This window comes from Macaca thibetana, chromosome 16 (assembly GCF_024542745.1).
Source record: "Macaca thibetana thibetana isolate TM-01 chromosome 16, ASM2454274v1, whole genome shotgun sequence".
Taxonomy (NCBI): Eukaryota; Metazoa; Chordata; class Mammalia; order Primates; family Cercopithecidae; genus Macaca; species Macaca thibetana.
The window spans coordinates 13,234,961-13,262,954 of NC_065593.1; the positions used below are offsets into that span (position 1 = coordinate 13,234,961).

A 27,994-nucleotide genomic window follows, 5' to 3' on the forward strand; every position below is an offset into this window, starting at 1 on the left:
GGATGAAGCCCACCTGCTGCTGATTGAGCTTTCTCTGCCTCCGGTTCTTAGAGCCCCAGCCGAGGCTGGGACGCAGGGACTGGAGCATAGCGGAGGCTTGAACGGTGCGGCGCCGGAACTGGCCGCGCGGGGCCGCTGCGGACTATGGGCTTCTCCCTCCGAGAGGTTCTTCCCCAGTCCCACGTGGCCCAGATCCCGGACACTCGGGCTCCCGGGTCCTGCAGGCACAGGGCGGTCCTGGAGCGGAAAGAATGCCACGCGGGGCCTTCAGACGCTGTTTGCCGGCGCTGTATTTCGCTTTCCTGACCGGCCCTACTCCAGAGCAGAGAATGAGGTCGGGCGTGCCAAAGGCTGGGGACAAAGAGGGCCAGGCGTGGGGGGATCGGTGTATGGGGTGACAGGGGAGCTGTTCCTGACCATTTGACGTGTGTTGGAATGCGTGTGCGACTCACCTGCGTGTGGCTGCAGTCACATGAGATTTATGACCACGTGCAGCTCTCCACTGTTTAGTGATTCACACGGATGATTCACACGTAGGAATGCAGGTGCCCTATGCTCATCTCCGCCTGGGAATGGGGAGGAACAGATCTTGGGGGACATTGGGGACTGGGCGGACAAGCAGTCCAGGGCATCAGTCCGGGCCGCTGACCAGGCAGAGAGCAGTGTCCCAATTATACAGGCGTCACCTCCTCGTCTCCGTCTCAGCATCTGGTTCCTCCCTCCGCAGTGGAACCCAGGCTCCTGATACCCATCCGGGTGAGTCAGCCAGAGGGACCGGCTGTGTCAGAGGCAAGCAAACAAGTATTAGAGTGCAAGACTGTGGGCGGGTCTGCCGCTCTCCTCCTCCAGGCCGGCTGCTCCTGCGGCCAGCGTTGCCGGGAGCATCCCTTCCTCCTTCCCATCATGGCAGTGTACCGCCTGTGTGTGACCACTGGTCCCTACCTGAGGGCCGGCACACTGGACAACATCTCTGTCACACTGGTGGGCACGTGTGGTGAAAGCCCCAAGCAGCGGCTAGATCGAATGGGCAGGGACTTCGCCCCTGGATCGGTGAGTACAAAGAAGACAGGGAAGCGCCACCTCTGAGGGGCAGGGGCCGCAGGCGGGAGGAGCATTCCTCCTGGACTCTTGAGATCCTGCTGAAGTCAGGATACCGGCCCTGACCTCCTCACCTTCCCTACTGAGGTCTCTGTCTTTTCTGGAGATGAGGAACTCCATCCAGGCAGGACTGTGGAGAGGAAGGAGCGTTGGACAGGGAGTCGAGGGACTTCCCCTGGCTCCTAAACTCCTCCCATAATTGACAGTGGGCTTTGGGCAAGTCGTTTCCCCTCTCTGAGCCTGGGTTTCCTCTTATCTGGAGGGGATCTGCCTGCCTCTGCCAGCCCCAGGTGGCCTCCACAAGGGTTCCCAGCCGGCCTAGGAAGCTAGTGAAATGCAGTGCCCACTGTGCTCAGGCACTTTTTTCTTTTCTTTTCTTTTCGAGATGGAGTTTTGCTTTTGCTGCCCAGGCTGGAGTGCGGTGGCAGGATCTCAGCTCACTGCAACCTTCGCCTTCCGGGTTTAAGTGATTCTCCTGCCTCAGCCTCCCGAGTAGCTGGGATTACAGGCGCCTGCCACCAAGCCCGACTAATTTTTTGTGTTTTTAGTAGAGATGGAGTTTCATCCGGCAGGCTGGTCTCGAACTCCTGACCTCAGGTGATCCACCTGCCTCGCCCTCCCAAAGTGTTGGGGTTACAGGCGTGAGCCACAGCGCCCGGCCAGGGGACCCTTTTTCTAATTCATACAAAAGCCGGGTGTGGGCTAGCAGCAGCTCAGGTTTGTATGCCCGAACAGGCTTAGTTGTAGATGCATCTTGCAAGGCGCAAGGCCGCCTTGGCAGTTCCCTGCCTCTCACCTGCTTGCTGTCTTGGTCCCCTCAGGTGCAGAAGTACAAGGTGCGCTGCTCGGCAGAGCTGGGTGAGCTCTTGCTGCTGCGTGTACACAAGGAGCGCTATGCTTTCTTCCGCAAGGACTCTTGGTACTGCAGCCGCATCTGTGTCACCCAACCGGATGGTACTGTATCCCACTTCCCCTGCTATCAGTGGATTGAAGGCTACTGCACCGTGGAGCTGAGGCCAGGAACAGGTGGGCCAGGGGCGAGGACTACACTGTACTGCAGGTGTCTTTTGGGATTAGGAGTGGGGTCTCACAGAGCCCCAGAGTGTAGGGAACAAGATTGAGGTCAGAAACTCTGGGCTCCCAAGTAGATGTCTTCTGAAAAAAGGGAACCTCTCAAGCCCCGAAATGCGACGGTTTTCCAGATGGTATTGACTCTTCTGGAGACTGACATAGACACACCCACTCATATAGGCGTGCACCCTTCTCTCATACACATAGGAAGCACTTTGCTTTCCACAGCCTCGCTCTGCACTTTTCCAGAGTGAGTTCCTCCAGAACCCAGAGAGGAACTAATCCGCACATTGAGTCATTAGATTTTAACAGGTGGAGAAGCCCTGGCTGCTTAAAGATTTTAGCTGGAGAGGCCCTGTTCCCTCCCCTACTACTAGCTTTTCCAGTGTGGATGAAGACCCTGAGAGGTGCTGCTAAGATTCCTTGTTGAATTTCTGGATTCCATGGATGCTGGGCTTGAGCATCTTCAATTTCCAGAGCTGTCCGATCTGGAGAGGCAACAATAGGGCTGCTCTTGGTGTTGGGAGGAGGCTCAGGATGAAGGAGGGATATTCTAGGTCAAAGTGAGGCAAGTCAATATTACCCCATGGTCCATAATAAGTTTTCCACAGACCTCACTATAAACTCTCATCTGTCACCACAGCACATCCATCCATAGCTACACAAAATATATTTGTTCATCAGTCATTTACCAAGTGCATCTCATACACATGGGCCAGGCACCATGCTAGAAGCTGGGAATACAGAAAAAAAAAAAAAAATACGACTTCTGCCTTCAAGGAGTTTATAGTCTGGAGGGGAGATACACATGCCAACAATTAGGAACGTTGTTATAATTTGGGGGTTAGGCTGTCTTGAATCCCTTCTACTGATGAATACACAAGGAACGTGGGGGCACTGCTACGTGATTCACAGGGATGTGGCTGTCGGATTGGGTTCAAGGGTCAGGGGGTTCAGGCAAGGTTTGCAGAAGATGTTGTTTGAAAAGAGACTTATGCCAAGAGTAATCTTCATTCCCCACAGCAAGAACTATTTGTCAGGACTCCCTTCCCCTCCTCCTGGATCACAGGACACGGGAGCTCCGGGCCCGACAAGAATGCTACCGGTGAGGGTGGCCTAATTTGACTTCTTTCCCCATCTTTATTCTGACCTCAGCCTTAATCAGATTGTTCCTAACTCTAACCTCATTCTCAACCTCGGGTGCCTAACTTGGATCAGGACTCTTATTTGGACCTAACCCCACTTTAATAGTGACCCTGAGTCTGAACTGAGAACACCAATAGTAACAGTTGTCCCAACACCACCAATGAATCCATACTCAGCCCTCAACTGTCCCTGATGTAACCCAGATCCCAATATCAGAAGTGACCTGAAGTATCCTCCAATCTCAGTCCTTTCTCATCTTCCCCCCATAAATCGGCCATGATTTTAATCTCAACACAAACCCATCACTAACCCAGTGTGGGCATTAATGCCATCCTCAAATGCTACCCTTACGTGAAGCCCAGTGCTTTCATGGAGAAATGTCCAATTCCTTGTCACCTATCCAGAAAGTAGGTGGTTTCTGAAGTTTTAATCTGAAGTCATGTCTTTAAAGCTAAGACTTGTGTTTATCCTGAGCATGACTTGCCACCTCTGGCCTCTTTCCCTCGGAAGCTGGAAGATCTATGCCCCTGGCTTCCCCCGCATGGTAGACGTCAACAGCTTTCAGGAGATGGAGTCGGACAAGAAATTTGCCTTGACAAAGACGACAACTTGTGTAGACCAGGGTGACAGGTGAAGATTAAAGCTTGGGAAGGAGGGGAAAGAAGGTCAAGTGAGGGGCTGTTGAGAGGATGGGGTCCTGATAGCCAGGAAGGAGGGGTAAGGGTCTATGACAATGCAGTTTCATTCAAGTGTCAGGATGGGAGATGGCCCCAAAGGGTCTGGCAGAGAGGAGGAGAGTGAGGAGGTTATTTTAGGTCAGGAGCAGAGAGGGCAGGGGAGGAGCCGGGAGTAAGGGAGACCTGGGAACTCGGAAGGCAGGAAAGAGGGAAGGAATTAAGGCTGCAGAGCCCAGTGACCGGTTTCTGTCTTTCTACACCCCCAACCCCCAGCAGTGGGAATCGGTACCTGCCTGGCTTCCCCATGAAAATTGACATCCCATCCCTGATGTACATGGAGCCCAATATTCGATACTCAGCCACCAAGACGATCTCGCTGCTCTTCAATGCCATCCCTGCGTGAGGCCATTGCCCCTCTGATGAACATCTCACATCTCTGCCCATCCATCCCCTCCCCTTGCTCCCAAACTGCCCCTTCTCCCTATCCCCAGTATCCCCTCTCCCTACCCCAGTCCCTCCTCTCTGGACTCATTCCCTCTCCCTGCCCCACAGTCTTCCCTCTCTACATGGCCCCTGCCCCCTTCCTGCCCCTGTCTCCCCCTTCTGCTCCCCATTTCCCCTCTCCCTGCCCCCAGACTCCTCAGCCTCTGCTTTCATGACTGAATTCCTCGTGGTTTTCCCACCCACCCCCACGGGGTGTTGACTGGGCAGACCCCCAGCAAGCGTTTGTGCAGTGAGTGAGTGAGTACTTAGGAGCCCAGGGGACATAGTTCTTGGGCCTGTCAGATCATTCCTCCCCCTTTGCCACCCTGCCTTCCCCAGGTGCCCACACTTTTCAGGGCACGTCACTTTTTTTTTTTTTTTTTTTTTTTTTTCCAGACAGAGTTTCACTCTTGTTGGCCAGGCTGGAGTGCAGTGGTGCAACCTCGGCTCACTGCAACCTCCACCTCTCGGGTTCAAGCGATTCTCCTACCCAAGCCTCTCAAGTAGCCTCTCAAGTAGCTGGGACTACCGGCTAATTTTTTATTTTTAGTAGAGATGGGGTTTCTTCATGTTGGTCAGCCTGGTCTCGAACTCCTGACCTCAGGTGATCCATCTGCCTTCACCTACCAAAGTGCTGGGATTATAGGCATGAGCCACCTCGCCCAGCCCACATTACCCTCTTTATGCATCCTATGTTATTGACCTATTGCCACAGGTGTACTTGTTCCATGTTCCATTCCTTTTGTTGTTGGTTTTGTTGTTGTTGTTGAGACGGAGTCTGGCTATGTCACCCAGGCTGGAGTGCAGTGGCTGGATCTCAAGCTCTGCCTCCCGGGTTTACGCCATTCTCCTGGCTCAGCCTCCCGAGTAGCTGGGACTACAGGTGCCCACCACCTCACCCGGCTAGTTTTTTGTACTTTTTAGTAGGGACGGGGTTTCACTGTGTTAGCCAGGATGGTCTCGATCTCCTGACCTCGTGATCCACCCGTCTCGGCCTCCCAAAGTGCTGGGATTACAGGCTTGAGCCACCGCGCCCGGCCTTTTTTTTTTTTTTTGAGATGGAGTCTCACTCTGTCGCTCAGGCTGGAGTACAGTGGCGCGATCTTCACTCACTGACGTCTCCACTTCCTGGGTTCAAGCAATTCTCCCACTTCAGCCTCCCGAGTAGCTGGGATTACAGAGATGCACCACCACACCTGGCTAATTTTTGCGTTTTTAGTAGAGACAGGGTTTCACCATGTTGGCCACGCTGGTCTCGAACTCCTGACCTCAGGTGATCCACCCGCCTTGGTCTCACAAAGTGCTGGGATTATAGGCGTTAGCCACCGAGTCCTGCCTGCATTCCATTTCCTTTGATTCAAGCCCATTCAGTGAGTGCATATTATGAACTGGGTATGGTGGGACAGACACAGCCAAGTCCTTGCCCTGAGGAGCTCATAGTATAATGGGGATGATATATGTCCACTGGGCTTAAAGTACGATGCAGGGAATGATGAGTGTGAAAGATTCAAGGCATGTGTTTTGGAGGTGTTCAGGCAATGCTCCATAAAGGATTTTGCTTCTGAGCCGTGCCTAGAACAGCTAGATTTTTATCATAGAGATGTAGTAGATGGCTTTCTACCAGAGGTACAGCTTAAACGAAGACCTGGAAGTGGGGAAAGCTGATTTAATTTAAAGCATGTTTCTCCATATTATAAAATAACGTTGCGGGGCATGGTGGGGCACACCTGTAGTCTCTGCTACTTGGGAGGTTGAGGCAGGAGGATTGCTTGAGTCCAGGAGTTTGAAGCTGCAGTGAGCTATGATTGTGTCTATGAACAGCCACTGCATTCCAGCCTCGGTAACACAGGGAGACCCCATCTTAAAAAGAAGAAAAAAATAATAATGCTCACTTTAAAAATTCAAACAGTACAGACATCCACAAAATGAAGACTATGCATCCCTCCACATGCCAGCCCCTCTTCTACTGTCCAGTGTAAAAAGCATGTCTCTGATCATGTTTGGAGAGTGGGTCTTGGTTGGCCCTGTTTAATGCCCAGGGTGGATGAAAATGCTGGAGAGGTTGGTAGAAGCTGGCTGGTGGGGATCTCCATGGGCTAGTCAGGCTTGGCAGCTGGGGCTCTGTCCTGTAAGCAGAGGGGAGCCAGTGGAGGTCTGTGACAAGAGGGCAGCTTGGAGAACACAGGCCAAAACACCAGTGAGGGTGGCTTGTCTGCACCATAGGGCTGTGTGTGCCAACTTTATATGTAAGTACAATGGCCTGTCTTAGGGATGGTTACATATGAACCAGGGTCTTCTGAGGCCACAGAGCCTCCACTGGGCACTAGACTTTTTCTCCCATGTGGATTGTTAGGCATCTCTACTCTGGTGATGGACCCTGTTAGTTCCTCCAGGCAGAGGGGGACACAGTGGTTCCCAGCAGACTTTAGCCCCCAGACCTCAGCCTCATCTTTTCCTCTCCCATCAGGTCCTTGGGAATGAAGCTTCGAGGGCTGTTGGATCGCAAGGGCTCCTGGAAGAAGCTGGATGACATGCAGAACATCTTCTGGTGCCACAAGACCTTCACGACAAGTAAGCAGAGCCAGGCAGGAGATGTCTACCCTCACCTTATCTTGTACTCAGACCCTTTCCTCTCCTTCCTGGGAAAGGACCCTCTCCCAGCCCTCCCAGGGAGACTGCTGGATTTGAGGGGGAGGGGCTCCTGGCTTCACTGGTGGCATCTCCCAGATTCCTCTGGAGAACAAAGCACCTTCTCTGAGGAGGGGACAGAAACAGGGGGAGTCAGGAGACAGAGACACTCTGCTTGCCTGGGAGAGGGTCACAGTCATTTAGGGAATCTTGGTCCTGATCAGGGACACATGACTCTCTTCCCCCACTCCAACCACCAAGTGATCCAGGCTTTGGGTCCAGAAAGACTTAGGTTCGAATCCCTGCTCTGCCACTCGGCTGTGCAAGTCACTCCATCTCTCTGACCTTTACTGTCTAGTATTAAATTGAAGATACAATGATTCCTACCTCATAGAGTTTTTGGGAAGAAAACCTAAACCACAATGACAAGCAAAGGACTTGAAAGGACCAGGATCTAGGGAGGTAGTTTCTAGACCAACTGGTCCCCTCTCTTGCCCCCCAGAGTATGTCACAGAGCACTGGTGTGAAGATCACTTCTTCGGGTACCAGTACCTGAATGGCGTCAATCCCGTCATGCTCCACTGCATCTCTAGCTTGCCCAGCAAGCTGCCTGTCACCAATGACATGGTGGCCCCCTTGCTGGGACAGGACACATGCCTGCAGACAGAGCTAGAGGTGGGTAAGGACCTGGGCAGTGGGCCTGATAGGTGGGAGGTGGGTGTGTCGCCATTATGGACAAGGGATATGTGTGGAGGGTATGGAAATGGCCCGGGCTGCATTTCACCTGTGGGCCTCATCCTCTGGGCAGCCGTGGTCCTGCACACTTTACATAGAGCAGATACGGTTGATGGTCAGGTTGGGGTTGGGAGGCTTTGAGGCCTGAGATGGGACCTGGTGGAAATGGTGTGAACGCGCAGGGTGGTTGCAGGCACATTTTGGAGGAGGCCTTGCCCTTGTTTTGAGGCCTCCTGAAGAGGTGCTGAGGCCTAGGGGAAGGCTGTTTTAGGACAGGCCAATGGTAGGGCCACCAGATACATCAGGGAAAATCACGGAGAACTAGGAGCTCTGAGGTCGTCAGAGAAGAGGCTGATCCAGTCTTTTTGGGGCAGCCAAGCCCTCAGGCATTCTCCTCCAGAAAGCTAGAGACGTGGTTGGTCAGTTCTCGTGTGTTGATTTAGCTGTTGCTGGATACACAGTGCTCAGATCTCAGAAGAGGATTCCATCTGAGTTGAGAGTGGGGAGGACTAGGTATGAGGTGAGGAGGAGAGGACGTTGGCTTGTCCCAGCAGGTGAGCGGTTGCACAAGGAGGGACTCAGCTGGACCTCATTCCGGACATTCTGGGAAGGGCGGGGTACCCCACGTTGGTCATTAATTCAGGCACCAAGAATTTCTGAGACCTCAGCTGGGGACCTCAGCTCCTCTCTGGAGTGGAAGTGGGCAGGGAAACGGGAGGGAAGTGGAGCGCGGGTAGAGAGGGACACTCAGCCTCTGTGTGCCTTCTGCAGAGGGGGAACATCTTCCTAGCAGACTACTGGATCCTGGCGGAGGCCCCCACCCACTGCCTAAACGGCCGCCCGCAGTACGTGGCCGCCCCACTGTGCCTGCTGTGGCTCAGCCCCCAGGGGGCGCTGGTGCCCTTGGCCATCCAGGTGAGCCTGGAGCCGCCGCCTCGGGGTGGGGGCTCAGGTGCGAATCCACAGCCTGGAGCCGCATCACCCCTCGTTCCTTTCGGACGCAGCTCAGCCAGACCCCTGGGCCCGACAGCCCCATCTTCCTGCCCACTGACTCCGAATGGGACTGGCTGCTGGCCAAGACATGGGTGCGCAACTCTGAGTTCCTGGTGCACGAGAACAACACGCACTTTCTGTGCACGCATTTGCTGTGCGAGGCCTTCGCCATGGCCACACTGCGCCAGCTGCCGCTCTGCCACCCCATCTACAAGGTCCGCGACCCCGGGTGGGGGCCTAGCGGGGCAGGGGCCGGGCGGCCTAGTCCCCGGCCTTCAGCTTACGTGATCCGCTCCGCTCGCAGCTCCTGCTCCCCCACACTCGATACACGCTGCAGGTGAACACCATCGCGAGGGCCACGCTGCTCAACCCCGAGGGCCTCGTGGACCAGGTGCGGCCTCCCCGCCGGGTCACTGATCTCCACCCCGGAAGACGCTTTGCCCCGCTACCCGCCCCCAAGCCCGGTTCTGCACCCAAGCCCCTTGTGAAGACACCTGGGGTGTGAGAACACCTGTACAATTCCTGTCTCTTCCACCAGCCCCGCCCACTCCGCCGGTCTCCTACCGGTCCCCTTCACAGACCCTGTTCCCCCTTCCTCGCCGGCAGCCCCCCGACAGGTCCCACCCCCTCCCCCGACTTCCCCCTGCCCCGCTGGGCCACGGGTCCACAGGCAGGGCAGCCTCATCCTGAGCCCCGGCACCACCCTCAGCTGACCCTGAGCCCAGCCAGGCTCCCCGGCTTTCAGTTCATTCTTTTAGTTACCAAATACCTATGGATCTTCTCCCACGCACGTAATGGGGCGTCAAGCTGTGCAGCCTGCGTCAGGCAGGCCCTTGTGGGTATTTGATCCGGGGTCGTGGATTGCTTTATGAACCGAAGAAGGCCCTCCTTGGGCCGAGTCCCCAGCCCCATCTCGTGCCCAGACACTAGGGTGGGGATTGGGCCGGCCCGGAAGCTGAGCTGTGCTGTGTCCTCAGGTCACGTCCATCGGGAGGCAAGGCCTCATCTACCTCATGAGCACGGGCCTGGCCCACTTCACCTACACCAATTTCTGCCTTCCGGACAGCCTGCGGGCCCGCGGCGTCCTGGCTATCCCCAACTACCACTACCGAGACGATGGCCTGAAGATCTGGGTGGCTATTGAGAGGTGCGAGGTGCAGGGCGGGACCAGCCGTCCCACCAGGGTCTCCTGGCCTGGGGCACTGTGGTCCCTGCGCTCATGGTGCCTGGGGACTCCAGGTGTTTTCATGCCCTAGCATAGGGAATTCTTGAGGGTATGAATTGGGTTTGGGGTCCCCTCTGAAATGGCAGGTAGCTGCTGTCCACAGAGGGGCTGGGGGTGTGTGGATGCAGGGGAAGGAGGGGGTGTCCAGTGGAGTCAGAGTTTCAGGGCTGGTGCATCATCTAAGCATGAGCTGGGGCCTCAGGCAGGCAGGTCTTCCTTCCTCCTGGGTGCTGAGTGGGGACTGGGGTGGCAGCATGAATCAGATTCTTCCTGCACTCCCATGCCCAGCCCCCAGGCCCCTGTGCAGGAAGGAGGTGTGGAGCACCCATGACTCAGGAGTGAGTGGGACTTAAGGGAAGCCCAGCCACTCAGATTCCAGCTGCACCTGGGGGTCCCCACTGAACCCCCATAGCTATCTGCCTCTCTGCCGCCTGAGCGGCAATGGGCCTCAGTTTTCTGGCCAGGCCTGAGCCTGTGGTTACTCCAGTGGTACCAGCATCTCTTTCCTGCAGCTTTGTCTCAGAAATCGTGGGCTACTATTATCCCAGTGACGCATCTGTGCAGCAGGATTCGGAGCTGCAGGCCTGGGTTGGCGAGATTTTTGCTCAGGCGTTCCTGGGCCGGGAAAGCTCAGGTATCCCCTCTCTATCCCACTTCCTGTGTAGGCTCTGATGAGCTAGCACTTGCTCGGCCACACCCTACTCCCATCAGTTATTTATTGACCAGCCTTCGAAGTAGATACTGTCAATATCCCCAATTAGCAGATATGGAAAGAGGCACAAAGACAGCTGCACAAGGCGGGTTCCGAGCCAGCTCCGACTGTCTCCAAAGCCCTTGCTTGCATCCACTGCTCTGTGCCCCTCCAGTCCCTTGACCTTTTCACAAGCCCACCCATTCATTTCAGCTTCCTGAGCTCTGTCAATGTTCTGCAACATGCAGTGGGAGCCATCTCTGACTTCAGAGGATTCTGGGAACTTTCTCTCAAACCCCCCTTGCTGTCCTGCCACATGGCCCCTCTAGCCACCAACCTCTCTTCATTCCTTTGGCTGCAAACTTCTTGGAGTGCGTTGGTCTTGCTGTGGACTGATCCCTCATTTACGCTTGTCACCTAACCCTAAGTCTCCCTTATCTTCTGACACTGCCTGAAAGGCCTCAGGCCCACACACACCAGCGGCTCCCTCTTAGGCCTTAACCCAAGTGTCCAGCAGATGGCCCAGATCACGCCCTCCTTTCTTTAAAGTCCTCTCTTAGCTCCGGGAAAGGCGTGTCCTTCTGACCCCCTGCTTCTCCCCAGGTCCCGGCTTCTCCCCACCTCTTAGTTTATCCTGGATCTTTGACTCCTCTCTACCCTTCTCTAATGGAATGAATATTTCTTTTGTTCCTGCTCTGTAGCTGATTTCCAGACTCAGAAATCTCCCATGCCCACATTCCCCATTCTCTGAAGGACTTCTATCTAAAAAAAAAAAAAATTTTTTTTTTTTTTTTTAATTACTGTGCCTTGTGTGGCAGTGCTAACTCATAGGCAGTATGCCAGGTTAGCCTTTTCTTCTTTTTTTTTCGTTTTTGGTACAGATGTGGGAGGGGGTGTCTCGCTTTTTTGCCCAGGCTGGTTTCAAACTCTTGGCTTCAAGCAATCCTCTGGCCTCAGCCTCCCAAAGTGCTAGGATTATAGGCATGAGCCACCACGCCCAGCCAGAGCTTTTCTTTTTGATGTCTCATTGTCACCCTTAAGCCCGGCATGTGAAAACTGCATGGTCACCCCTCCTCAGAGTGAGGTCTGGCTATGCTTGGGTTACATAGCCCATTGCTGCTCTTCATAGCCTACCTACCTAGCGCCACTGTATGTTACAGTTTGTATTCTGGCACTCAAAAATGTAGAACCTGGACATGGTGGCTCATGCCTGTAATCCCAGTACTTTGGGAGGCCAAGGTGAGTGGATCACCTGAGGTCAGGAGTTGGAGACCAGCCTGACCAATGTGGTGAAATCCCATCTCTACTAAAAATACGAAAATTAACCAGGCATGGTGGCCTGTGACTGTAGTCCCAGCTACTCGGGAGGCTGAAACAGGAGAATCGCTTGAACTCAGGAGGCGGAGGTTGCAGTGAGCTGAGATTGTGCCACTGCACTCCAGCCTGGGCGGCGAGAGCGAAACTCTGTCTCCAAAACAACAACAACAACAACAAAGTAGAGGAAGCCTCTCTATCTGGGGGTAGTGGAAGAAAAGGGAAAGCTCAGAGTGGCACAATTGTTTATCCTCCAGCCCTGGCCTGGGACTTGTCTCAGCAGGAATGTGGCTTTTTTTTTTTTTTTTTTTTTTGAGACGAAGTCTCGCTCTGTCGCCCAGGCTGGAGTGCAGTGGCGTGATCTCGGCTCACTGCAACCTCCGCCTCCCGGGTTTACGCCATTCTCCTGTCTCAGCCTCCAGAGTAGCTGGGACTACAGGCGCCTGCCACCACGCCCGGCTAATTTTTTTGTATTTTTAGTAGAGACGGGGTTTCACTGTGTTAGCCAGGATGGTCTCGATCTCCTGACCTCATGATCCACCCGCCTCGGCTTCCCAAAGTGCTGGGATGACAGGCGTGAGCCACCGCGCCCGGCAGAAATTGACATTTTTCTATACAACCACAATGTTGTCATCACACAAAACTGACACTACTCTCCAATGTCACTTTCATATCTAGTCCATATTCAATTTTCCCCATTTGGCCAGGCTTACACCTGTAATCCCAGCACTTTGGGAGGCCGAGGTGGGCAGATCACTTGAGGTTAGGAGTTTGAGACCAGCCTGAACAATGTGGTAAAACCCCATCTCTACTAAAATACAAAAATTAGCCAAACGTGATGGCGGTCACCTGTAATCTCAGCTACTCGGGAGGCTGAGGCAGGAGAATCACTTGAACCTGGGAGGCAGAGGTTGCAGTGAGCCAAGATTGTGCCACTGCACTCCAGCCTGGGCGATAGAGCAAGACTGCTTCTCCAGATAGATAGATAGATAGATAGATAGATAGATAGATAGATAGATAGATAGATAGATAGATAGATAGATAGATAGATAGATAAATATTCCTCATTTCCTGCCAGCTGATCCCTATTGGTTGACGATCCAACAAACGACCGCAAGCTGTTTTGCTTCTATTTCAACTCGAGTCTCTCATAACTTAGAACAACCCCCCTTCCCCCTCTACTTCTTAAAATCACATACATAGACTCATTGAAAAGCCCCCACTAGCTGTTCTGCAGAATGTCTCACCTTCTGAATTTATCTAATTGCTTCCTCATGATGTCATTCACCTAACTCCTCTGTGGTTTTTTTCTTTGTTTATTTGTTTTTGTTTGTTTGCTGTGTTTTGTGGTTTTCTTTTTTGAGACTGAGTCTCACTCCATCACCCAGGCTGGAGTGCAATGGCGCAATCTCAGCTCACTGCAACCTCCGCCTCCTGGGTTCAAGAGATTCTCGTGCCTCAGCCTCCTGAATAGCTGGAATTACAGGTGTGTGCCATCACACCCAGCTAATTTTTGTATTTTTAGTAGAGACAGAGTTTTGCCATGTTGGCCAGGCTGTATCCCATGTTTTTTGTAAACCAGAAGTCATGTCTGAAGGTTAAACATTTTTGGCAAGAATATTTCTGCATTGCGTCATATTGGGACATGCATAATGTCAGGTTGTCTTACTATTAGTGATGCTGAGAGTAATTTCTGGGTTAAGGTGGTGACAGCCAGAACTCTTCTGGAGTTTTTTTTTTTTTCTTTCTTTATTATTTTTTGAGACAGAGTCTTTTTTTTTTTTTGAGACAGAGTCTCGCTCTGTCGCACAGGTTGGAGTGCAACGGCACGATTTCGGCTCACGGCAACCTCTGCCTCCCGGATTCACACTATTCTCCTGTCTCAGCCTCCAGAGTAGCTGGGATCACAGGTGCCCGCCACCACACCCAGCTAATTTTTTGCATTTTTAGTAGAGATGGGGTTTCACTGTGTTAGCCAGGATGGTCTCAATCTACTGACCTCGTGATCTGCCCGCCTCGGCCTCCCAAAGTGCCGGGATTACAGGTGTGAACCACCACGCCTGGCCCGAGACAGAGTCTTTCTTTGTCACCCAGGCTGGAGTGTGGAGGCACGATCTCGGCTTATTGCAACCTCCGACTCTTGGGTTCAAGAGATTCTGCTGCCTCAGTCTCCCAAGTAGCTGGGATTACAGGCGCCTGCCACCCACCATGCCTGGCTAATTTTTGTATTTTTAGTAGAGACGCGGTTTCGCCATGTTGGACAGGCTTGTCTTGAACTCCTGACCTCAGGTGATCAGCTCACCTGGGCCTCCCAAAGTACTGGGATTACAGACGTGAGCCGTCGCACCTGGCCTTGGAGTTTTTAAAGGGTGACCCTTCCCTGTGTTTTGCAAACCTGCTATTAATCATGATCAGTGCTGATCTTGACACCGCCTCCCTCCTTGGGCAGGTGTTTCATATTTGGGGCTGTCTGTTTCCTACTTAAGACCCAAAGGGGGATCTAATTACTGTTAATTCAACTCTCCTATCTTACCTAATTACATTTGTCTCTGATTTAATGCATCAGAACACTCTTCAGATTGACAACAGCTCTTGCAACGAGTACAAACCTATTACAGATTCATATACGGTATTTAAAGGCAAAACACACTCATTAACCTCAGTCAGTCTGAGGTTAATTCAACTCTCCTATCTTACTTTATTACATTTTTCTCCGATTTAACGCATCAGAACTTTCTTCAGATTGACAACAGCTCTTCCAATGAGTACAAACTTATTCTAGATTCACATACAGTATTTAAAAAGGAAAAACACTCGTTAACCTCCACCTCTCCAAGCGATTCTCCTGTCTCAGCCTCCTGAGTAGCTGCGACTACAGTCGCACGCTACCACGCCCAGATAATTTTTGTGTTTTTATTAGAGATGGGGTTTCTGTCACCATATCGGTCAGGTTCCATATTCCAATGGGGGAAAAATAGGCAATATGAACTACAGAAAAATTCCTATAGATGGTCTGTCCCCTTCTTTGTTTTTATTTTTTTGTTTTTGCTTTTGTTTTCGTTTTTTTGAGACAGGGTCTTGCTCTGTTGCTCAGGCTGATCTCAAACTCCTGGGCTCAATTGATTCTCCTGTCTCAGCCTTCCAAGTAGCTGACACTACAGGTGCGTCCGCCTGCTTTACTTTTTTGTTCTCAGCCTCCGAGTTTAGAGACTCAACCAGGAACAGAACATTCAGAAAACTCCCACACACTCCCAGGCAGATGTCTGGTTTTTCCTCCGAACCTCTCTGTTCTCTTGCATCAGCCTCTGTCCAGTCAGCCTGACTCTAAACCTTAGTTCTCCTTGACTCATGTTCCCCTCTCTTCCTAAATCCAGTTAGGTGGCTGATGCCTATTGTCACCACCCTAGTCGTATTCTTCCTCATAGTGCTCTGGAATTGTGGCAGCTGCTTCTCAACCAGTCCCACCTCTCCCAGCCTCTCGCTGCTTGCCCGCCAAGCCTGCAGGGCCACCACCCTGCTAATCCTCTGAAATACTGCCCAGGAACCACGTGGCCCTTCACACCGCTGCAGCCTCACCTCCAATTAGGTCCCCTCCCTGTTCCCTCACCCTGCTAATACCCCATGCCTTCCCACTCTGGCTTTTTTTTTTTTTTGAGACTGGGTCTCACTTTGTCACTCAGACTGGAGTGCAGTGGCATGATCACAGTTCACTGCAGCCTTGACCTCCCAGGCTCAAGTGATCCCCATGCCTCAGCCTCCCTGGTAGCTGGGACTACAGGCACGCACCACCACATCACTGCATCCAGTTACCTTTTTAAAAAATGTTTTTGTACAGACAAGGTTTTGCTATGTTGCCCAAGCTGGTCTCAAACTCCTGGGCTTGAGCGATCCTCCCACCTCTGCCTTACATGCTCTGGCTTCTTACCCTCTTGTGCATTCCTTCATTTGACCAATAATTACCAGGCTCTTGGTATTTATTAAGTATTGTTCTAGGTGCTGAGGTTTAGTAGTGAAAAAGACAAAAATTCTGGCTTTAGTGGAGCTTAACATTCTTTAGGAGAGAGAAAGAGAGAATCAACAAACAAATGTCAGGTGGTTATGAATGCTAAGAGGAAAACTGAAACAGCATCAGGGTACATAGTGTGTCAAGGTAAAAAGATCATTTCAGGGAGGTGGTCAGGGCAGGCCTGTCAGGAGCTGATGCATTAGTAGAGGCCTGAAGGAAGTACAGGTGCTAGTTCTGAGGATAATTGGGGCAAGAGTAGCAGGCAGAGGCATAGTAAGTGTGCAGGCCCTGAGTTCTGAATGTGCTGGTGCGTTTGAGACCTATCAGGAAGGCCTGTGTGGCTGGAGTCAAATAAGTGAACAGCCAGGAAGGAAATGAAGTGGGAGAAGGGGCTGGGGCCAGATCAAGTAGGGCCGTGACAAGGTGAGTGGGATGGGAAGCCCTCCGAGGGTTTTAGCGAAGGGTGACGTAATCTGATGGGCATTTGTTCTTGCCAGTGTGCAGTGTGAGGTGGTGTAGATGCTTAGGTGGGGACGTCAGGTAAGCCACTGCAGAGTAATGCCCATGGCTGAATCTGGAGCTCAGGAGCCAGGCAAAGCCAGAGATGGGAATTTGGGAGTTGTTGGCGAGTGGGAGGTAGTTAGAGCCATGGACTTGGGTGAGATGAGTGAGGCACAGAGCGAATGGACCAAGGGCTGAGCCTTGGAGCTCTCCCCTCTCTAGCCCTGAAGTGCTTCTCTGTGTTGTCTTTCTTTCCATTCAAGGCTCATCCATCTTTCAACTCACAAGGCCCCTCTTGTCTTCCAGGAGGCCTCCACTAACCACTCTGCTCCTGGTGCCCCATTCTGCCTTGCCTGCCCTCTCCTCAAAGAGCCAAGCTCTGGCCTTAGAAGCTTCCTTCTGCTTCTGTTACTATGAGCTTTTGAGTAACATGCCCTGTGCATCGGTCTCTGCTGCTAAGCCCAGCAAAGGATGGTTGGATACTGGGTGCTTGAACAAATCTTGGTGAACTGGGTAGGATTAAATCACTACGTCCTAATAGGGGCTGCAGAGGGAAGTGCCTTGGAAGTCAGGGAGAGGCAGCTGGGCACTTGGGCTTGAAGCTGGCTCTGTTATTGGCCCTGCCTGCCGGGGATTTTCTAGCCAGATCCCAGCGCCCATCTTCTATCCTGACCCACTTCAGAGGCCACAAACCTTGGTGATGGCCATCCCTAACTTCAGCCCAATAAGACAGTCGTGTCTTGGTGTTCCTTACTTCCTCACTTTCCCCCTGTGGTGAGCCCCAGTCCTGAGCTGGCCCTAGGAATCCAGTACCTTCCGTCCACACCCTCTACCCTTCCTTCCCACACCCAGGCTTCCCAAGCCGGCTGTGCACCCCAGGAGAGATGGTGAAGTTCCTCACTGCAATCATCTTCAATTGCTCTGCCCAGCACGCTGCTGTCAACAGTGGGCAGGTGAGGCTACGAAGGGCAGGCCTGGGGACACCAGGTCTTAGCAATGGACTTGAGGCCTGAATTCGGGTTGAGAGCTTGGGTGGGTCAGGGCTGGGGTGGGTTTATGATTGGGCTTGGGGTTGGAGTGGCAGCTGAGTGGGGTGAAGGCTGGTATTGGGTGATGACTGGGTGGAGCTGTGTCCAAGGTCGCAATGGTGACTCAAGTGGATGTTAATTTGGGAGTAGAACTTAGGGGCTCCTCTCATGGTTAGAACCCAGACAGGTGGAGTAGCAGGTTGCTCTGTATGGCATGCCAGCCCAAGGCCCTTTTCTAGGATTACCTCTATTCTGGGGCCACCTCCTACCCTAGTGACTCACCCCACCCAGTCCTGGAACACTGGGTAGGGAGTGACAAGGAGTAAGCTGGCTTCCTGCCCCACTTCTGGGACTTTCCACTCCCTACCGCTTCCTCTCTTGCCTTTCCATGATCCCCTTATTTCCCAACAATCACCTCTCGGATGGTAGAGGTGGGATCAGGGATGATGAAGAGGGAGGTGATACTCTCCTTCTGGCCAGCTGACCCAACTGGGATGGGGGGCTCCACAGCATGACTTTGGGGCCTGGATGCCCAATGCTCCATCGTCCATGAGGCAGCCTCCACCCCAGACCAAGGGGACCACCACCCTGAAGACTTACCTAGACACCCTCCCTGAAGTGAACATCAGCTGTAACAACCTCCTCCTCTTCTGGTTGGTTAGCCAAGAGCCCAAGGACCAGGTGCGTATATCGGGTGTTGAGGGGAGTAGGGTTCTTGAGGGCCACCAGTGGGGGTGGTGGTGGCTTTGTCTGGGGGTTTGAGGACTGACCAGTGGGATTTATGTTCACTGCAGAACTGCCTTGGGTTCTTCGGTTTCTTCAGAAAATGATAATCCCAAAAGACATAGACTGAAGCAAATACCAGTTTAGTTACCAATCTGCCCGTCCACCCATTTGTCCGACTGTTCATCCATCAACTACTCATGTGTTAATGCAAACATTCAACAAACATTTGTTGGATACTTCCTATGTGTCCACACAGCACTGGGCACCCGGTCTATAACGCTGAATGAGACCTTCCTGCCTTCAAGAAGCCTGTGGTCTAGCTGAGGAGACATACAGGTCAATGAAAAAGGGCACCACCGTGTCGTAGGAGTTACTTATATGTTAATTTCTCCATTCAACACACACTTCCTGAGTACCAGTGGTGACCCAGACCCTGTTATGGGCAGCTACGGACCTTGTCCTTGTGAGCTTACAGTCCAGTGATAGAAGTAAGGACAGGGCCCTGGGGAACCTAAATGGGTCTGGGGGAACCCAGAAAGGCCTCTTGGAGAAAGTGGCATCTAAGCTGAAACCTGCAGGACAAGTAGGAGTTGGACAGAGAGGAGGAGCAGGGTTCTTTTTTAGGGAGGGGGAAGGACAGGACCAAGGAGTGAAGGCGAGAAATAACTGGTGTGTTTGTAGGATTCCATCACAAATGGAAATAGCAGAGTGGAGAGGAAGGTAGGGCTTTGTCTGCACAGTATTCATTTAGAAGACAAAGCAGAGCCAATCAAGGCTTCCCCGCCGCCCCCCCAGACAGAGTCTTGCTCTGTCACCCAGGCTGGAGTGCAATGGTATGATCTCAGCTTACTGCAACCTCCGCCTCCCAGGTTCAAGCGATTCTTCTGCCTCAGCCTCCTGAGTAGCTGGGACTACAGGCACCTGCCACTGTGCCCAGCTAATTTTTGTATTTTTAGTAGAGACAGGGTTTCACCATGTTGGCCAGGCTGTTCTCAAACTCCTGACCTCGTGATCCACCCGCCTTGGCCTCCCAAAGTGCTGGGATTACAGGCGTGAGCCACTGCGCCCGGCCGCCAATCAATACTTTTAAGCCTCAGGCCCAGTGGTTAAATCCGCTTTAGCAAGGGTGCTCCTGTGGCTGTGTGAATGGATGCAACGGGCAACTTCGGAGGCAAGGGGCTAGGGAGAAGCCAATATCTGAGTTTAGGCCAGCCAAGTAGCCCTTTATCACTGGTTCCCATCATCTTTGTTTTCACCCAGTTGTCTTGCACACAAGCTCTCTGACAACTGAATATCCTTATTTCTCGCGCTTGACTCCCTTTGGTGCTAGAAAGATTCCAGATGTTGCTGGGCACAGTGGCTCGTGCCTGCAATCCCAGCACTTTGGGAGGCTGAGGCCGATGGATTGCTTGCGCCTAGGAATTCAAGAGCAGCCTAGGAAACATGGTGAAACCCTGTCTCTACCCAAAACACAAAAATTAACTGGGCATGTTAGTGTGTGCCTGTGATCCCAGCTACTTGGTGGGGGCTAAGGTGGGAGGATCACTTGAGCCCAGGAGGTCAAAATGCAGTGAGCCATGTTCACGCCACTGCACGCCAGCCTGGGTGACCAAAAAAAAAAAAAAAAAAAGCTTGGCACCGTGCTGGCATACAAATGTTCCATAAATGGTAGTTCCACTTCACAGGGGAGAAAACTGAGGTTCAGGGAGATTCAGCAATTTGTTCAACAGTGCAGAGCTAGTAAGTAGGCTTTGAATCCAGTGTCATATTTCTGTCTTCTGCTTTGTTTTCTCTTTCTTTCTTTTTTTTTTTTTTTTTTTTTTTTTTTGAGCATCTGAATTGTTAGAAGGGTGTTTTTTTTTGTTGTTGTTTTTGTTTTTAAATTTATTTATTATTATTATACTTTAAGTTGTAGGGTACATGTGCATAACGTGCAGGTTTGTTACATATGTATACTTGTGCCATGTTGGTGTGCTGCACCCATCAACTCGTCATTTACATCAGGTATAACTCCCAATGCAATCCCTCCCCCCTCCCCCCCTCCCCTTCTCTTTCTTTCTTTGCTGTGTGTGTGTTCGGTTTTTTTTTTTTTTTTTTTTTTTTTTTTTAAGGCTACACTACAGTTTTAGAAATCAAGTATTGAGCCAGGTGCAATGGCACGGGCCTGTAGTCCCAGCTACTCAGGAGGCTGCAGTGAGAGGATTCCTAGAGGCTAGGAGTTCAGGGCTGCAGTGTGCCGTGATCATGCCTTGAACAGCCACTGCACTTTAGCCTGGGCCACATAGCAAGACCCCATCTTTAAGTAAGAAAAGAAGGAAAAAGAGAAATTAGATGTCAATCTGATTTTAAAAACATAAAACTTGTTATTTGAAAAAAAATACAATAAAAAATCTATAGACATATTTATTTTTTCTTAAGATTCTCTGGATCAGAAATTTAGGCAGGGCTAGGCTGGGCGGTTCACAGGGTACCGGCTAGGGTGAAACACTTGGATACAATCAGCTGGTGACTGGGCTGGGCTGGAAGCTCCCAGAAGGCTTTGCTCACATGTCTGGGGCCTCAGTGCTCCTGTGTGTGGTCTTTTCTCTCTCTGCATATGCTGTCTTATCCCCCAGGACTCTCCAAGGGGTCTCTCTCCAGCAGGATAGTTGGACTTCCTCATAGCACAGTGGCTGGCTTCCAAGATTGAAACCAAGCTTTCAGATTTCTTCAAGTCTAGGCCCAGAAGTGGCAGACTGTCACTTGTAGCACTATTTTTTTGCCGGCTTGCCTGCCTGCCTGCCTGCCTGCCTGCCTGCCTTCCTTCCTTCCTTCCTTCCTTCCTTCCTTCCTTCCTTCCTTCCTTCCTTCCTTCCTCCCTCCCTCCCTCCCTCTCTTTCTCTCTCTCTCTCTCTCTCTTTCTCTCTTTTGACAGGATCAGGCTGTCTCAAAAAAAGCCTGGGCAACTCCAGACAGGGTCGCTCAGGCTGGAGTGCATGACGTGATCACGGCTCACTGCATCCTCAAACTCCTGGGCTCAAGAAATTCTCCCACCCCAGCCTCTCATGTAGCTGAGGCCACAGGCGCCACCACGCCTGGCTAATTTTTTGATTTTTGGTAGAGAGAGGGTCTGGTTATGTTGCCCAGGCTGGTCTTGAACTCCTGGGCTCAAGTGATCCTCTTGCTTTAGTCTCCCAAAGTGCTGGGATTATAGGTGTGAGCCACTGCATCTGGCCTAGACAATTCTAATCAAGGGGGTAAAAAAAAAAAAAAGAGAAAGGGAACATAAATACACAACATTAGGAATGGGAAAGGCATATAACCACAAATGCAGAGAAGATTTTTTACTCTTTTTTTTTTTTTTGAGACAGAGTCTCACTCTCACCTAGGCTAGAGTGCAGTGACATGGTCTCCGTTCAGTGCAACCCCTGCCTCCCGGGTTCAAGTGATTCTCCTGCCTCAGCTTCCTATGTAGCTGGGATTACAGGCGCTTGCCACCACGCCCAGATAATTTTTTTATTTTCTTTTTTAGTAGAGATAAGGTTTCACTATGTTGGCCAGGCTGGTTTTGGAACTCCTGACCTTGTGATTCACCCATTTTGGCCTCCCAAAGTGCTGGGATTATAGGTGTGAGCCACCACACCCAGCTGATTTTTAAAATTATAATAAAATTATAATAAAATACTGCTTACAGTTTTATGCAAACAGATATGGAAATCTAGATGAAATGAATGCTTTTCTAGGAAATTAAAACACCTAAAGCTTAACTCCAGAAGAGATGAAAACCATACAAATTGTAAAAGGTTTTAAAAGATCTGATTCCTTTAAACCTCCAAGGGACAAATGATTCGTAAGTCATTCAAACTACTTGAAAGCATAGCAAAAGGTGGAAGCTTTCTCAATTATTTTGCTGAATTATAGAGTCAGCACCTAGCAAAGGTAGTACTCTCTTTTTTTTCTTTTTTTTTGACATGGAGTTTCGCTCTTGTCGCCCAGGCTGGAGTGCCATGGCGTGATCTCAGCTCACCTCAACCCCTGCCTCCCGGGTTCAAGCAATTCTCCTGCCTCAGCCTCCTGAGTAGCTGGGATTACAGGCGCCCACCACCACACCTGGCTAATTTTGTATTTTTAGTAGAGATGGGGGTTTCTCCATGTTGGTCGGGCTGGTCTCGAACTCCTGACCTCAGGTGATCCGCCTGTCTCGGCCTCCCAAAGTGCTGGGATTACAGGCGTGAGCCACCGCGCCCGGCTGGTAGTACTCTTAAGAAGGGCAGTGGGTCTCATTGGAAGGCTCTAGTCCCAGATCCACACCTACCACCTATATGACTTCAGTTATGTAATGGCCTCTCTAAGCCTTAATTTCCTGATCTTTATTTTTTATTTATTTATTTTTTTTTTTTTTGAGACGGAGTCTGGCTCTGTCGCCCAGGCTAGAGTGCAGTGGCCGTATCTCAGCTCACTGCAAGCTCCGCCCCCCGGGTTTACGCCATTCTCCTGCCTCAGCCTCCCGAGTAGCTAGGACTACAGGCGCCCGCCGCCTCGCCCGGCTAGTTTTTTGTACTTTTTTAGTAGAGACGGGGTTTCACCGTGTTCGCCAGGATGGTCTCGATCTCCTGACCTCGTGATCCGCCCGTCTCGGCCTCCCAAAGTGCTGGGATTACAGGCTTGAGCCACCGCGCCCGGCCATTTTCCTTATCTTTAAAGTGAGAATAATAAGAATACCTGTTTTAAGGGTTGATGTATGGTTGTGATGGTTCACGTAAAGTGCTTACATGTTAGCTGTTATTATGAAAATGAAATTATAAGGCCAGGTGCGGTGGCTCACGCCTGTAATCCCAGCACTTTGGGAAGCAGAGGCGAGAGGACCGCTTGAGCCCAGGATTTAAGACCAGCTTGAGTAATATACTGAGACCTTGTCTCTCCAAAAAAAAAAAAAAAAAAAACACTAGTCAGGCATGATGGCGTTCGCCTGTGATCCCAGCTACTTGGGAGGCTGAGGTAGGAGGATTGCTTAAATTTGGGAGTTCAAGGCTGCTGTGAGCTGTGATCCCATCACTACACTTCTGCCTGGGTGACAGAGTGAGACCCTGTTTAAAATATATATATATATATATATATACATATATATATACTTATTCCACTTAGCTACAACAATCTTAAAAATATATCAGCCAGGCCGGGCGCTGTGGCTCACGCCTGTAATCCCAGCACTTTGGGAGGCCAAGGTGGGTGGATCATGAGGTCAGGAGATCGAGACCATCCTGGCTAAAGCGGTGAAACCCCGTCTCTACTAAAAATACAAAAAATTAGCTGGATGTGGTGGCGGGCACCTGTGGTCCCAGCTACTCGGGAGGCTGAGGCAGGAGAATGGCATGAGCCCGGGAGGCAGAGCTTGTAGTGAGCCGAGATCACGCCACTGCACTCCAGCCTGGGCGACAGAGCCAGACTCCATCTCAAAAAAAAAAAAAAAAAAAAATATATATATATATATATATAAAATATATATCAGCCAATGAAAGCCAATAGTGAATAATAAAACAGTAATACACCATGATAAAGTCTAATTTATTCTAGGAATGAAAGGAATGGAAGGTTGGTTCAACCTTATGAAATCTAGCAATATAATTCATTACATCAATAAAGATGCATATCATATAATTATCTCAATATATGCTGAAAAAGCATTTGATAAATGTGAACAGCCATTACTAATAAAAACGCAGTGTAAAATGAAACCCTTTTAAGGAGTTTTGATTAGAAGTGTATGTCAGGCTGAGTGTAGTGGCTCATGCCTGTAATCTCAGCACTTTGGGAGGCCGAGGCGGGTGGATCACGAGGTCAGGATATTGAGACCATCCTAGCTAAAGCGGTGAAACCCCGTCTCTACTAAAAATACAAAAAATTAGCCGGGTGTGGTGGTGGGTGCCTGTGGTCCCAGCTACTCAGGAGGCTGAGGCAGGAGAATGGCGTGAACCTGGGAGGCGGAGCTTGCAGTGAGCCGAGATCGCTCCACTGCACTCCAGCCTGGGGGACAGAGCAAGACTCTGCCTCAAAAAAAAAAAAAAAAAAAAAAAAAAAAAATATATATATATATATATATTTATTTATATATATTTTTATATATATATTTATATATTTTATATATATATATTTATATATATATTTTTATATATATATCAGCCAATGAAGGCCAATAGTGAATAATAAAACAATAATACACTATGATAAAGTCTAATTTATTCTAGGAATGAAAGGAATGGAAGGTTGGTTCAACCTTATGAAATCTAGCAATATAATTCGTTATGTCAATAAAAATGCATATCATATAATTATCTCAATATATGCTGAAAAAGCATTTGATAAATGTGAACAGCCATTACTAATAAAAACGCAGTGTAAAATGAAACCCCCTTAAGGAGTTTTGATTAGAAGTGTATGTCAGGCTGAGTGTAGTGGCTCATGCCTGTAATCTCAGCACTTTGGGATGCCGAGGCAGGTGGATCACCTGAGGTTGGGAGTTCAAGACCAGCCTGGCCAACATGGTGAAACCTCGTCTCTACTAAAAATATGAAAATTAGCCAGGCATGGTGGTGGCGCGTGCCTGTAATCCCAGCTACTCAGGAGGCTGAGGCAGGAGAATCACTTGATCCCAGGAGACAGAGGTTGCGGCGAGCCAAGATTGCACCACTGCACTCCAGCCTGGGTGACAAAGCGAGACTCCATCTCAAAAAAAACCCACAAAAGTATATTTCCGAAAACACTGTATTTATGGTGAGACCATAGATGTCTTTTCATTAAAGTCAGAGGCAAGAAAATAACACCCAATGTCCATTGTTACTACTGCTATTTAACATTGATCTGGAGGGCTTCGCCAGTACAATACAATGAGAAAAATAATTTGTTAAAGATCAGTAGTATTGGCCGAGCGTGATGGCTCACGCCTGTAATCCCAGCACTTTGGGAGGCCAAGGCAGGAGGATCACGAGGTCAGAGATCAAGACCATCCTGGCTAACATGGTGAAACCCCGTCTCTACTAAGAACATAAAAATTTAGCCAGGTGTGGTGGCGGGCGCCCCTAGTCCCAGATATTCGGGAGGCTGAGGCAGGAGAATGGCGTGAACCCGGGAGGCAGAGCTTGCAGTGAGCTGAGATCGTGCCACTGCACTCCAGCCTGGGTGACAGAGTGAGACTCTGTCTCAAAAAAAAAAAAAAAAAGATCAGTAGTATTGGCAACAGTTATATGAAGGTTCTAGTAAATGGGAAGTGTGTGCTGGTTAGGAGGTTGGGCCTCTGCGTTGTCGTGATGAGCTGGTTGTGTGATATGATCATGAGGGAGGGACAGTCCTGTGCACAGGATGGCAGTGACTGGAGCTCATTGTGCTATTTCTTGATTGTGCTTGGCTGTGCTGTAAAGTGTGGCAGTGGAGGATGATGGTGACCGCGTTGACAAAAGTTCCATCACGATGGTTGATTGTGAAGATACCTTAGAACCAGGATGCTGGTGGTTTTCAGGAGTTGAATTTTGTGAAATTGTGAAGTAATAGTTATTTTCTTGGGTATATATGCTGGACAGTGTTTATGTTGATCTCGGTTGTATGAGAAATGTGGTTGTGTTCTTTTAGTTCACAGAGCAGTTGGATCAGGTATGAAAGGGGCCTTTCAAGATTTTCTAGGCCAGGCGCCGTGGCTCACACCTGGAATTCTAGTGCTTTGGGAGGCCAAGGTGGGAGGACCACTTGAGCCCAGGAGTTTGAGGCTGCAGTGGGCTATGATCACACCACTGTACTCCAGCCTGGGCAACAGAGTGAGACCCTGCCTCAGAACTTTTTTTTTCTAGTTCAACCCATCCATTTTCAGATGCAGGAATCGAGTCTCAAAGAGTCAAAGTAACAGGCAGAGGCTTGTCAGCAGAGGCAGCACTGAATTTGGGTTGGCTGGTTCCTACATCACATTCTGTTCCCTACTCTGTTTGGGGTTTGGGTGCTGGGGTCCTGGTGTCAGGATGCATGGGGGCAGTTTGGGGCAAGTGTTTACAATGGCTGCAACTGGGTTGTGCCACTAGAAGCCACCTTGACTGGATTTGCTGTTACATGTGGTCCTTTGTTATTCTCCATCCCATCCTGAATGTCATCCTGACCTCTTACCTGATTTCCTCCCAGAGGCCCCTGGGCACCTACCCAGATGAGCACTTCACAGAGGAGGCCCCGAGGCAGAGCATCGCTGCCTTCCAGAGCCGCCTGGCCCAGATCTCGAGGGACATCCAGGAGCGGAACCAGGGTCTGGCACTGCCCTACACCTACCTGGACCCTCCCCTCATCGAGAACAGTGTCTCCATCTAACCACCCCCAAATACCACCTAAGAAGAAAGAAAGGTCCAAGCATGAGGAGGACCAGCTCCTCAGGGTCCTCCAGACCCTTCCATCCTCCCTGTTCTCAGTTCGCCTGAACCTTCTCTTCTGCACGTGGGGACCTTTGCAGCCAAGATGGCTCTGACATCATCCAAACTGGGGCCTGAGCTGTGAGAGACCAGTACAGCAGTGTCCACGGTTAAAAGCTGCTGACCAAAGTCCAATGCACAATAACCCCTCCGAAAGGAAGGAACCGCTTCACTTCTTGCCCTACTTGGGGCAGCCTCTTGTTCCAGCCTCTTGGAATGCCCAACTTGGGTTTCTGAGCTTTTCTCCCTCATCCTTCCCCATCCCCAAACTCCTTCTCCTACCATGCCTTTCTACTTTCTCTTTCCTTCAAGCCTAGAGCCAGCCAGCCCAGCTTCCTTCTCTGGAAAGGCCTGGAAACTAGGCACAGAAAGAACTGTGTGCCTGGGTCTGACATGTGGCCCCCTTTGTCCCTAGCACCTTTAAGGGGAGGGGAAGAATTAGAGCACAGTTGCCTGGACCCCTAACTGCTGTTCTCAGGGACACATTCCCAGGCCTGGGGTGTTTGCGGGATCTCTCGTTCTCTCAAGCTTTCACCCTACTCCCCTTTCATCCCATTTTTTTCTTTTTGTCCTTGAGCCCAGTGAGTTCAATAAAAACCAAAATATTTGGCTTTCATTTTGTTTTGCTGTTTTGGTGTGTGTGTATAGGGGTGGGTGAGGGTGTGTGTACCAGGGGATTGCAGCGGGAGGGCAGAAGTGGGTCCGTGGATCATCTGTTCTGGAGACATGAATCCATGGATCATCTATTCTGGAGACAGAAGTGTCCCAGCTCAGCCCACCATCCAGCCATGCTGTATATTCCTGCCCTCACCTCCCAGAGCGTGTCATCAGGAGGTGAAGGAATGTCTGGATTCAGGGGACTGAGAAGTGGAATAGTAAGTATTTTGTGAAGTTTCAGAGTCTGGTTAATTGTTAGCGTTGCCACTGAAATCCAGTTCTCCTCCTGGACACACGGAATGCTCAGCCTCTGGCCCTCTTGTGGGTGGAGTCACAGGATGAGTTTTGGTTGAGTTGGGAGCAGAAGGGATGCAGGTCGTCTCCAGGCCAGCACAGAGACCCCTGATTTCCTTCTCTTTGCCTCTCCCTTCCGGAAGCACGTGTTGAGATGGCACTTGCTTATGTGTCCAAGGGACTGTAGAAGAGGCCCCCACTGACTGAGCCAGACTTGGACTGAGCGAGAAATAAACTTGTCAGGTGAAGCCACTGGAATTTGGGGGTTGTTACTGTGGTATAGTCTAGTTGTTTCTGGCCACAT

The 27,994-nt window shown here is 50.8% G+C and overlaps 2 protein-coding genes across 2 annotated transcripts in view; one reads left to right on the top strand and one right to left on the bottom strand.

Annotated features, from left to right (window-relative positions):
- RANGRF (RAN guanine nucleotide release factor) overlaps nt 1–27,994 on the bottom strand; it is a 267,398-nt gene that overhangs the window by 155,914 nt on the left and 83,490 nt on the right. The gene's annotated exons all lie outside the window — the stretch shown is intronic.
- Nucleotides 219–27,355, top strand: LOC126939828 (hydroperoxide isomerase ALOXE3-like). Its single transcript, XM_050765597.1, is given in 17 exon segments — nt 219–334; nt 728–881; nt 883–1,050; nt 1,920–2,124; nt 3,193–3,274; nt 3,826–3,945; nt 4,266–4,391; nt 6,943–7,046; nt 7,606–7,778; nt 8,610–8,753; nt 8,843–9,046; nt 9,136–9,222; nt 9,809–9,978; nt 10,569–10,690; nt 17,421–17,521; nt 18,107–18,277; nt 26,462–27,355. Coding segments are annotated over 17 exon segments (2,394 nt in total). The 5' UTR covers nt 219–251; the 3' UTR covers nt 26,642–27,355.